Source organism: Rissa tridactyla, chromosome 10, assembly GCF_028500815.1.
Source record: "Rissa tridactyla isolate bRisTri1 chromosome 10, bRisTri1.patW.cur.20221130, whole genome shotgun sequence".
In the NCBI taxonomy this organism is placed as follows: Eukaryota; Metazoa; Chordata; class Aves; order Charadriiformes; family Laridae; genus Rissa; species Rissa tridactyla.
The window spans coordinates 7,934,581-7,947,087 of record NC_071475.1 but is presented as its reverse complement, the minus strand read 5'-3'; the positions used below and the strand labels follow the sequence as shown (position 1 = coordinate 7,947,087).

At 45.2% G+C, this 12,507-nt stretch overlaps 1 protein-coding gene across 2 annotated transcripts in view; it reads left to right on the top strand.

Moving 5' to 3' along the window:
* CADPS (calcium dependent secretion activator) overlaps positions 1-12,507 on the top strand; it is a 221,572-nt gene that overhangs the window by 117,763 nt on the left and 91,302 nt on the right. For both annotated transcript variants that reach the window (XM_054216196.1, XM_054216195.1), the window contains exons 10-11: positions 3,581-3,689; positions 4,811-5,023. In XM_054216196.1, the coding sequence (XP_054072171.1) occupies positions 3,581-3,689; positions 4,811-5,023 (322 nt within the window). The remainder of the gene's footprint in view (positions 1-3,580; positions 3,690-4,810; positions 5,024-12,507) is intronic.

Genomic DNA, 12,507 nt, shown 5'->3' with positions numbered 1-12,507 from the left:
CACAGCTCTGCCCCAGGACAGCACAGGCACACCTCCTGCTCGAAGGAAGAAGTTAGGACAACTGCTATGTGCAATTGTTTAGGGCTGAATGGACATGCTGAGATGTTTTCACTGTTGTTTTCACATTTGTTTCTTTAAGCTAGATCATTTCCTCTGCTCATTTGTGTCAGGAAAGGGCTCGGGAGGCAACGTACAGCTGCAACCAGAGGACAAGAGTCTCCCATCAAAGTGGAAAGCTGTATTACAGCTGGCAGTATCTTAACACAGTTTCTCTCCCTTGGGACAAAATGCGTGCTGTTGATCTAGGAAAGGTCCATTTAAGAATTTAAGCAAAGTGGGGCGTGTTATGTCAACAGTGAGGAAGGGGGAGGCGGGTGACTGAGCTCGGAGTGCGAGGGATGACAATTAACAGGTTTGAGCAGGATCCTGGGGAGGGCGGCGCTCGCTAGAGCAGGAGTCTCTGGTGGAAAAACAAGGACAAAGTCAGGACTGGTTAATACATATCTACTGTATTTATTAATCAGGCGGATTATATAGCTGGTGACAGAATATGGTCAAGTGCCAAGAAAGTCAGATCTAATTTAGCAGCCTGGGAATAGTGAACTTTGGCATTTGTCTCCCGCTGTCTGCTTCCCTTTTCCTGAATTTCTTTGTGTTTTTCTCTTTCTTCCCACTTTCTTTTCCGTGTGTTCTTTTGTCTCAAATTATTCCTCAAAGTGTTTTCCCTTTTTTATCATGAACCAGCCAGGACAGCCTTGGATTATTTCCCTTCTTTTAGTTTCGCTCAGTTCAGCTTCCTTAGATGCTCCTTTCTTGGCCCTCATCAAGTCCCTGGATGAAATCCCAGCTGCTTTGAGAGTTTGTCCCTCACTGGGCAGAGATTTCTCCTCTGTCTTCCTTCAGTTTCCTCTCTGTATCTGTGCTTTTTCCAATTACTCAAACCATTCATCAAGCCCATCCCATCTGCTCGCTCGCTCTCATACTCAGCTACGGTTCGGTGTGAACTCAGCAGGCTGTAAGATTAATTTCTGCTATTAACTGTTTCATTTGTCTGGCCACTTCTAAGCTTCTACAGAAAGCAGGCTCTGTAGAGCACAGTATTTTAGAGGACTGATGAAAGGCAAGCTGCAATCTCCACTTGACCCTACAGTGCTGTTCAGCAGCAGAGCACGATCATGACATATCGAGCTTTCTAGAATCTCATTTTGTCGGGTTTTCCTTTCCCACTGCTCATAAATGGAAGGAGCCACGTTGCACTGGTAGCCAGGACATCGGCTTCTTTCTGACCCCACGCGGTAAATGCTTTAGGCCACAGCATGGGACAGAGATGCTGCTGTGCCAGTCCTTGGAGTCAGTAGCTTGAGTTGTTTGGGTGCAGGCACCCTGCATGGCACCGTTGGCACCTTTTCCAGAGTCCGTGGATAGCTGCCTCCTCCCTCCAGCCTGATCCTGGCTTGCCTCCTGCCAGCAGGCTCTCGGGCAATCCTGAGCTTGGGCTTTGGACTTAAGTGAGTAGAGAAGAAGTAGGACACGATCCCAGATGAGCCCTGGCTCTTCGCACGTTGTAGATCCACCTGTAGATTTCTCTTAGAGGTCTCTTCTAATAATCATGTAGAGTGGCTTCTTCTGAGGAAATCATGTGAATGCTAACAGGAGAGACCAGTTTGCTTTGCCTCTGTCCCAGGATGGCTTCACCAGAGCCTACTGTCTATGTCTGTCTTGTATAACTTTTAACACAAGAGGCATAAGCTCTGAGATGTGTTTCCGTACATTACGTACATTCCGTTCCGTTGGAACGGTTGGCTTATTGATAGGGATGAAGAATATTTTCTGGGTCCAAAGATGAGAGGAATTATTTGTACATGAAGAAGAGCTTGAAATTCAGACCTCGCGTTCAGGGTCAGAGGAGAAGAAACTGAACTACTTTTACTGAATGAATTTTACCTTTTGCTACAGAGTGTAGACGAGGAAAAACAACATTAGTTGTATTAATGTTTTCAATCAATGTCAGCGTAGTTTAGCACTGACTCATTTGAGGAATTAAATTTATCACGCAGTCCCTGAAGTTCAGGCTGTCTAACAGAGAAACCAAGCTGTCCTCCCCGCTCAGATGAAATCTCCGGGATCTTACTGTAAATAAAGCACATTCAAGAATTTCTCCAGGAGATGGCAGCAATATACTGCAAGTACTACTGAATGAACGCTGCAGGAGTCGTCTGAATGTTGTGCTGTGGGGCACTCGGTTATTTTTAGATTTCTTCGTGTTAATCTTTTTAATTTTTGTGTTGCCGGTACGATGGTATGCATTCAAAGTTCATAGCATAGAATGTGCACTGGTGTGCTCCTGCTATTGGTCTGTTACTTGTCAATCTTTCGTCAGTGCTGGTAGTTTTAAGGAGGATGCAAGATGCTTAAAGCATCACTTTTAGTCTTACTCCCACAAATGTGTTAATGATAGGGTTTATTCTTAGGTGGCTTTTGGAGCTGTTCCTGGAGGAAGGCACGGTGCAGGCAGGGCTGCTGAGAGCAGGCTGGCAGATCCCAGAAGCCCGTAGAGGGCAGCAATATACCGAGCGCCGGCTGGGAGACGCTACGCCAATAGACGGGTCCCCTGACTTAAATAAATGACATTTTATTAGCGATACATACTACCAAAATAGGTTCTGCGTGTGTATTTGTAGCTGAGCGATCTGTCTGGAGGTTGAAGGCAAAATCCCCCAGCCCAGCCGCTCGCCCGTCTTTCAGGATCTCTCCCGACTTCCAAAAAATGAGGAGCACGTTCCATTGCCACCCACCAGAGTTTTAAAGTTTCCTCCAGAGGTCAAGAAAATGTCCAGATGAATAAAATTACGTCAGGCGTCCAGGATGTGACACAACCTTAACAAAGTCATTTGAAATCATTTGACAGTAAATTTCCCCGTGAGTTCCTCGCCCGGGGCACGGAGAATCCTCTCCTCTCCTCTCCTCCCCGGACGAGCTGCTCGCCGACCATCCAGATTGCAGCACGCCGAGTACGCGCAGGGTCTTGATGCGGCCTGATGGCCTCCTAAAGGCGATTCGGGAGCCTGGCAGGGCCCCCGCAGCTGAGTCGGCTTCCGTCAAGAGCTTGACATTGAATGTATCGTGTCATGCAGATGGTACCTCAGAGGAGTGAGAGCTGCCATTTACAGCACTGATGACAACAACTGCCGAGATCAGTGGGATCTTAAGATTGCTTTAATATGACTGGCACCTAGCAATTTAGCTCACATTGTTTGTGACAGGGTGTCACTCTTGCACTTGTCTGGGGATGAATGATAAGAGGGTTTTAAAGCGTGGAGCTTCCTCTTATGGAGGAAATTAAACCGCTGCATGTACTGATGCGGAGAATTAGATGCCTGCCGCAGCAGGGTGTGTTAAGAGAGGGCTTGGCAAAAGCCCGGCCAAAAGTTTAGTCTGTCTCGTATGGGCAATGACCGTCAAAATTACCCCACCGCCCCCAGCCCCTCTGAACACGCCGTTGGCGTGCGGCATTTGCGAGTGCTTTGGATTGCCTTGTGGTGATCGCCCGGTGCCATCTTAGCTTTGTGATTTTCTTCAGGTTAGTCAATATACATTTGCTATGTGCAGCTACCGGGAGAAAAAAGCTGAACCTCAAGAGCTGCTGCAGCTCGACGGATACACTGTGGACTACACCGACCCGCAGCCAGGTACGGGGGCCAACGACTGGTGGCCCATGGTCGCCACACTGCCCGCGGCCCCAAACGGGAGTCCTCCCTCCCTCCCTGCTTTGCAGCTGAACTGTGATCAGCATTATTATAAATATGTTTGTGTTTAGACTGATCGTTAGCTGTGCGTGACTTTACTATAAATAGATCTAAGGAATTGAGCTGGGAGTTGCACCAGAGGAGGGAAAGACTCATCTTCTCTGGGGAGCCTAAGTGAATTAGACGCTTAAATCCCAATGAAATGTGGTTGTGAACCAAATGCTCAAATCAGGTAATGATCCTAACCTGTGCCTTCAGATTATATTCCCTAAATAAAAGGTTAGCAGCTATGCCTGTCTTTGTTGTAGAAAATACGTATGGGACCAACCCAGCATTTTTGCCTGCCCCATTTTCTCTCTGATGGATGCGAGTGGAAGGGAGAGGGGCAGAAGGCCAAGGGTACCTGGAGATACCTGTTGTGTACATGGTGCTGAGACCCTTCTTCAAATGGAGAAGCACCACATTTCTTTTATTTCAGTGGGGCCACACGTTGATCGTCATGATCCCCACTGTGCCCCGCGTAATGGTGTCCCCAGAGGAGATGAAGAAAGACACAGTAGGCTGGTTGTCCAGACCTTGATTCCAGATTGATTCTGATGTTAGGGAGATGGGAAGAGGGGTGCCAAATCAGGGCAAAGACAGAAAGAAGCACATCAGCCAAGCACTTTTTGTGCAGTGTGAGCACTGATGTACTCACTCTAATGGGCAACCTCCCACCGCATGCCTTCAAAACCCATTTTTAATGGGGCTCCAGCAAGCGCGACCCGCATGGAAGCTGCACAGATGGGACTGTAGGTGAGGGAAGTGTTTAATCCGAGTGTATTGGGGCATGTTTTAGTAATCGTGGTCCAGGCTGCTACCTGGGGACCTGGCGGGCTCTCTCGCAGGTGAGTGTGGGGCAGGTGAGTGTGGGGCAGGTGAGGGGACTGAGCTCAGCCAGGAGCCGGGGACAGCGCGGGGCTGGCTGGGGACAGCCGGGGCGGCGGTGGGGTGGGAAGCACGGGGGGACCCCCTTGCTGGCCTCAAAGTCTGTGAAACTCCCTTGTCGCTTCCTCTCCTGCCAGGTTTGGAGGGCGGCAGAGCATTCTTCAACGCTGTGAAGGAAGGAGACACGGTGATTTTTGCAAGTGACGATGAGCAGGACCGTATCCTGTGGGTCCAAGCCATGTACCGAGCCACCGGCCAGTCCCACAAACCTGTGCCGCCTACCCAAGTGCAAAAGCTAAATGCTAAAGGAGGAAATGTACCCCAGCTAGACGCCCCAATCTCTCAATTTTGTAAGTAAATAAGTTCTCCTAGAGAGCAGAAGTCTTTGATGGGAAGATTTTCTGCACTAGATCCGAATCAATATTCGCACACATGTTTCTGACTGCCAAAGTGAAATTTTTTTTCATTATCATTAAGCTGCTTTTCATGTCCGTGGATCCAGAAGCAGTTAACCTGTGTGTTTAGCACAACCAAACCCAAGAAACAAAATTCCTTGGGGAGCTTGTCGATGAGTATTTTAAAGTGCAATACTTGACGGAGGAGAGACTGGGATCTGGGAGCCCGAGACCCAGCTCGCTTTCTGCAGACGCGTGTTTTACCCACACACAATAAACTGCACGCCCAGATCAGAGCGATTCATTAGCGCCATTAGCTGTCTATCAAACGCATCACGTGCTCAGGACTACAGGTGCAAATCTTGCAAGTATGAAATGCACACACAAAAAGAGGTCTCCTGTTGAATATTCAACTGTAGGAAAACATATGGTATTTTTAACAGGTTGCTTTGCAGGCCAGTTAGATGTGAATTTAAAGCAATCATCTTTTAAGTCGTAGCTATGCTGCGTGTCCTGTGCAGTTATACCCAGTTTGCTTAATTTGAAATTTAGAGCAATTTCTTTTGTCTTGCAAATGTAATTTGGTTATAAACCAGACGAATGCCTCCTCGCTCATTTTTCTTGAAGGTCTTGATCGCGCGTCTCAAGCCTCTTTGTTATGCAACATACAGCAGTTCTGGCTAGTTTCAGCAAAATTTAAGAATGAGTATCATTAAATATAAGTAAAATAAGGAAAAGTGGTAAATAATAGCTAGTTCTTCTAATTAAATCAGATTTTAATATTTAGAATAGTCTCTGAAAAGCTCTTGGGGAGTATTTTGTTGTAAGGAACTCCATCTGCCCCTTGCTTATCAATATCATTTGACTGTCTTTTATATTGGTTTAACTTCTTCACGTCGGTATTTATAGAAAATAACAATGCAAGACATACAGCTGTACGATCAATGTTAGAGCAGAAAACCTCTGCTTGCTGCTTTTGGGGGGTTTTTTTGATATCCTCCACATGCCTACATATTTTGAGCTCCCTTCGCCCTTGCATTGCTGCTGCTATGAGTGAGACGTAGCATGATGCAACGTGGGAAACACATAGTCCGTATTTTTATTTCGGTGACCCTCATCCTCCTCATCTCAGTCAGGTCACTGACTTCGAGGGTGCAAGGTGGAAAGGATCGGGGTCGGGGAGGAAGGATGCCTCTCAGGGAGCCAAAATGGGAGGTTGGAACTGGCCTCTTGTAAGTGGGATGTTCACTGGCTGTGACCAGCCTCTGGACCTGGCTGAGTTGTGCTGACCTGAGAGCACTCCTGGGGATTGTACGTCCCTCTGCCCAGAAGGTTTAGTCAAAGAGTTCTCACGGAAATAGTGAGCACGGGTCCTGCTGCTGCTGTTTTATGTGCTAAAAGTCTTCAAAGTGTGGCAAGGGAGAGCGGCAGAGGGATGCTGCTTGTGGCTCCCCCCCCGCCAAGCGATGCTGAAGGTTGTTACAAAGAGGATGCACTCCTGCTCATCCCAGCATGATCCCTGTGGATCAGGATGAGGGCAGTGAGAGAACATTAAACTGGGGAAGCCCTTCAGGCTTCTCCCATCCCTGTGGACATCAGGCCTGGAGAATTTTTCTGTTGGGTTGAATTCATGATGTTTACGGAGCTTTCACTTTGCCAGACGAATATGTGGGGGAGTTATGTGAAGGGTCCCTTTCCCAGACACATCGTAATTCCCTGGCAGCAGCTGGAGCAAAGTCTGACGGGAGTTTGGGAAGGGAAAGGGGATGCCCGGGGCCATGGACCTTCGGGTGTGTTGTCCCCATGCCCAGCCCTGCTTTAGGTTACTGGGATGGGGAAGGGGCAGCTGGTTTGTCCTAGTCCTTGCCAGGGAGCAGTGAAGTTGGTGGCTGAGCCCAGGAGTCCTCTCTGCACATAACCACAGCCCAGCACATCCACTGGAGACGTGTCCTGCTGCTCGTGGTCCTGCAGACCTGTATCAGCCTGCCTGTGCCCAGAGCTATAGAAAAGCCACAGGTTTGACCTTGCTTTTTCCATCTCACTTGCCTGCCAGGAGGCAGGGATCCCTCATCCTTGCTTCTGGTGAAAACAGCCAAGGTTTCACCCCCTGGTCCCTCCAAGGCATCTGAGGGGGTCAGGATCTGACCTCAGTTTCTCTCACTTGTTCTCATGCCGATACCAGCTCCAAATCCAAACCATTTGGCTTTTTTTATGCCACCACCCTTTTTCCATCCACAATGTGTTTTCCCATAAGCTGGGCTGCTTCAGGCTCCCCTTTTTCCTGCAGGCACTGGGAAACCCTTTCAGTTGCGTTGTTCCACAGCGTGGAATGGGGCAGCCAGGGGGCTCCTCAGTCTGATGATGACTTGTCACTTCAGCATCCTCTGGGCTAGTGTGTTTTGTCATCCGTCTTCCTTCCTCCTCCTCCTCCCTTGGATCTAAATCCCTCTGAAAGCTCTTGGTGCACAGGACCTTCATCCTCAAAGAGGAGGAGGGCAGCACGCTATAGTACACCTTCATCTCAACAGCGAAGGCTACTCATTTTTCATATTTCAACGTTTTTACGTGGCAATGCTCATTGCAAAAGTCATTGGACACAGCAGTGAAATAATCGGAAGCAGCAGTGAGTCACGCATGCCACACACGATGGCTTATCGAGACTCGTAAATGCACAAATACATATCTCAGCTCCTTCAGTCTTGAAATTCATTGAATTCAAGTATTGCATTTTTAAAAGGGTCTTGGTTTGTTATTGGGTTTTTTTTGGCTTGGGGTTTTTTGCTTGGGGTTTGTTGGTTTTTTTTTTTGCCTGCAGAAAGGTAAGGACTTTTGCAAGACATTTTATTCTTGTACATTTATCTTTATACCTGTCGTATTTTTTTGTGCTTATTAGAGGCTATGGTGAATGAGGATGTGCAAAGAAGTAAATGTTAACCCATTTGACGAGTAACTGTTGTTATAGCTTTCATGTCGTAGCAGTCCGAGATGGCCCATGCGCATGCATGCACACGCAGAGAAAATCCAGCCCTCCGCTCCTGCGATGGAGCTGTCTGTTAAAAAGAAACTCGAGAAGAACGTGTTTTGCTGGTGGGGAAGCTTGGGAGAAATAGCGAATCCGTTTGGTTCCCACCTCTTTTGACTTAGTAAACGCAAACTTCAGCAGCACTCAAATTCTCATCCGCAGTTCGGTAGCAGCGCTTGACTTGGAAGTAAACAGACAGCTCCCAACCAGGGTGGAGTTTATTTTATTTGCAATTTAAGTACTGAAAAAAAAAATAGATCCTGCTATTCATTAATTTTTGTATGACTCTACAATCCCTTTTATGTGGGTGAACAATACCTGTTAGAGTGAAAAGTTTTGCTTTTTTTATTTTGCTACAACTTAAAAGAAAAACTCCATTCATGCAAAGCTGTGCTTTTCTCCAGTGTTCGCATTATAAAAGAAAAAACCCAAAACTGTTCTTGTTTACTGTTGAAATCATGCACAGTATTATAGTCGATAATGCTGCCAATACATATTACACCTTTTGGCAATATTTAAGCTTCATAAAAGTGGTCACTTGTCTGAAAGTACCAATCTTTCTTTGTTCTGTGTTAGTGATGCATCAAACAAAATTCCCAAACATTCCTAACATTCTTTTTTCTTTTTTTTTTTTTTTGAAACCCTTTTCTTTTTAACATGAAAGATTGGTCTGTACTTGTTTTACGTATCACTCGTGGTTATATTTCATTTTTAATGTCTGTTTATATTTAACGGCTGTTAATCACACCATATACAAAGAGTTGGTTGATTTTGAGAATTTGTAATGATTTGTTCCCCCATAATTAGTAGCAAGGTTTATTGAGCTGCTTAAGAAATTTTCAGCTGTAAGTGGTTTGGGTTTGGTTTGGTTTTTGGTTTGGTTTTTTTTTTTGGTTTGTTTGATTTTCTTTAAGTTTCTTTTTCATTCTTTGCTTGAACCCAAATATTTAGCTGCTAGGTTAGGGCTCCTGTCTGCTTTCCTGAGCCTTATTGCTAGTCTTTATGTTATTCTGGTTTGTTCCTTCTTACCCTGCTAACTTCTAGCTGGACTCAAGGGTAAGTGCTTCCCTGTAGCTAGCACAGCTCAGATAATCAGACTAGATTATCTGACATATGCAATGTGCTTTTTTTTTTTTTTCCTCTTAAATCTTTCTCATGTTTAGATTTTGTAGTACAAACTTTCCATGTTATTTTCCTGAATTGAGGTTTGAAATGTAAGTTTCCATACTGAAATTAGGATGCATGTGATGTTTGCATAATTGCCTTCTCTCCCTGGCTTTCACATTGGCATCAAGTGATCCTCTTAGTAAAGCCAATCATTAACATTTCTATTTTTTCATTCCAAGATGTAAATATTAATTAACATCACAATAAAACTGTAAATAATACCTTCTTTTGTTTCATGGAATTTACATCTAGTTGACTGCTTCCTGCCTGAAAACAGATCGTTTTGCACTCTGACAATATCCTTTCTCTCCGTGCCGATGATTAGCTTGGTGCAGCGCACCAGCGTGCGGGGCTAACCATGGACACCTCAGAGCGTAGAAAGGTAGGGCAGGAGACCCAGAGAGACCTAGGCGAGGTGCAGGACTCCATAGCAGCCCCCCAAAACGCCCCTCCACACAAGCCTGAGTCCTTGAGGTTTGATAGTTCCCTCTCCCGTAAACTCGGTAGGGGCTGATTTCGGCATCAAGCGGCAGCTCTCTGGGTCACCCTGGCTTGGGAGATGCTGACCCACTCCGACTTCAATGCATTAGTCACGGAGGGGTGCTGCTGTTCCCCCAAATTATCGTAAATTGATGTTTTAGCGTGGGTCTCAATCATCAATCAAAGCAATGCTTGCCAAAGGATAAGCCAGGGGAATTATTATTTTACCTTTTCCCACTGGAATACCTGCTTTGAAAAAGATAAGAGCCCAAACTTGGCTGTAGAAGAGCTTCTCCTTAGTCTTTGTTCAGTCTGAAATACACCCCGTTCAAATCCTTTCTTGGTGTTAAAAGCTGCTTCTCTAATACCTGGTGAGTGCCTGCTTTCCTTAGGAGGGAATAGCATCAGTGGGTCATGAGAGCTGGCAAATATGTATGCAGAGTATCTGAATGCAATTATGAGAAGGAACAGGCGGTGTCATCCCTCCTGGCCATCCAACAAGACTCCTTTTTTCCTTCTTCCTCCTTTTGTTTCTTTTTTCTTCCTTTTTTTTTTTTTGTTTTTCTGTGTGTGAGTACGTGCGCGTGTGTATAAATATATACCCCTGGGTAGCAGGCAGAATTTCCTTCTCAGCAGACACTTTCTTTTTTCTTTCTTTTTTTTGTTTTCTAAATGTTTGGATTTCCAAAGAGGATTCTTATCAGACTTTACCACCAAAACCAAAAAAGTTTAATTTGATGGAAATACAGATTTTTGCCACTTTGAAAGAAAGAAAGAAAGAGTGAATGAATGAATGAACTTGGGTCTGGCAACATTACATGTATTTGCACTACAATGCATTGCTATCCTCTTAGATTATTAGTTTTGTGCTTTAATTGCTTTATTTTTTTTAGATAGTTAGAGATATGAGAACGCTGCTGTGTCTTCTGTATTGTCAACTTGCAGATGCTTCATTGCAGGAATGCAGAATTAAATGTTAATTCAATTCTCACATAACTTGCATGAATTTAAAACTAGCCTGTAAATCACTTCTACGTGCTTTAAGAAGCATGGGCTTCTAACGTATGAAATACAAATTCATAGGTTTCTGCAGTCATCCAATTCAAAATATTTTTAAATAGTTATAAAAATGCTGTGAAACAATGCTTTATATTATAAATAGCTGTTCTAAAACCGTGTTTTTAACTTGCCACGCAAGGAATTATGTAAGTGCATACTACAAATTCTTATTCATTTAACTACCAAACGCTAGGTAACTTCGATTGCAATTTGGTGATTTACAGGAACATTCATAATCATTTATTAAAATTGTAACTCGAGCAGAAAAGAATTTATTTGCAGCAGGGGAAAAGCCATAAAACACAGGAATAAACTGACGATTAAATTTAAAGCTGTCTTCTAACGTGGAATAATATGGGGGGGGGGGGAAAGAGCTCGTAGGTATCCAGCTGAGAGGCGAGTGCAGCCTGTGCGGTGTCCGCAGCTCGGGGGTTTGCAGAGCTCCGGACACGCACACACACGTGTACACACACACACACACACGTGTACACACACACACACACACACACACACGTATCACTTTTCAGAGGTGGCAATGCCCTAGTGCACGGTGAGGAGGGGACTTGGGAAGTCACCAGCCGGCACTGCCAGCAGCTGGCTCACAAGCAACAGCCTGGCGTTTTTAAGTCCCGGTATGGGGGTTTTTTCCCCCCCCACTCCCAAGAACACCGGTATTTGCTAGCGAAGCCTCTCGCTGCACAGGGCCGAACAAACGGAGGTTTCTAGGCGCTTTCCTCCGGGTATTTCTTTACCCAAGCGTCTCCGTTGGCTCCGCTCAAGTGGGGACATGGGGAGGGGACCCAGCCACCCCGCCGAGCACACGGCCGGTCACGGTGGCCATGCCACCGTGCATTGCCGGCCACTACCGCCCGGGATGGAAAACTTCTCCCGCTTTGCCCGGCCAGGCCAGCGAAGAGTTTTCTAGAAATATCTGTAAATGAATAGCTGCCATCAATCATTGTCATTCCTTTATTTCATGTCTCCTGATGAGGTTGACTAGTGTCATTGTTTGTTACTGTCCAAACCACATCTTCATTCTTGTAATGTCAAGCAGATATGACAAGCACACATTTTCCAGATGAGTAAGATACAAAGTCACCTTTTAATTTACAGTTGTTTGGTTTTTTTTGTTTGTTGGTTTTGTTGGTGGTTTTTTTTTGGTTTGTTTTTTTTTTTAATAAGCAAACGTGTCGTAAAATTTACTGGATGTTCAGTTGCCTTTGGTACTAAAACAAAGTCACTCATTAATGAGAAAGAAATAAATGCGGAGTAAGTAATTCTTACAATAAAATGGCTACCTAAAGCCTTTTATAACAAGAATTCTTTTATGGAGCTTGTCCCCCACTATTAACTTCACCGCTCTTAGAGCAAAATCTGCCAAAATTGTTGCTGGAGCAAAAGAAATGCAGAGGGCAGGGAAATACATTTAAAAAAAAAAAAAAAAAGAATGAGAGATTTGACTGGTTTGTCTCTTCCTTTTTAACTAACAGTTAGATAAAGAGAAATACAGCCCTCAGAGGACCAAATGGTGGGACAGTCCTTTGGTTTTCATTATTGTTGTTGTTGTTGAAATCTTTGTGTTCCCGACAGTGGCAGATTTTTAAGACTCTGATTTCAAACACCGGTAGGGAGTGTGTGTGTGTGACAGGGGGGCTAGCTAAGGGAGCCAGTATAAAATGCAAACTGGATGAAAATGGAACAAAATAAACCC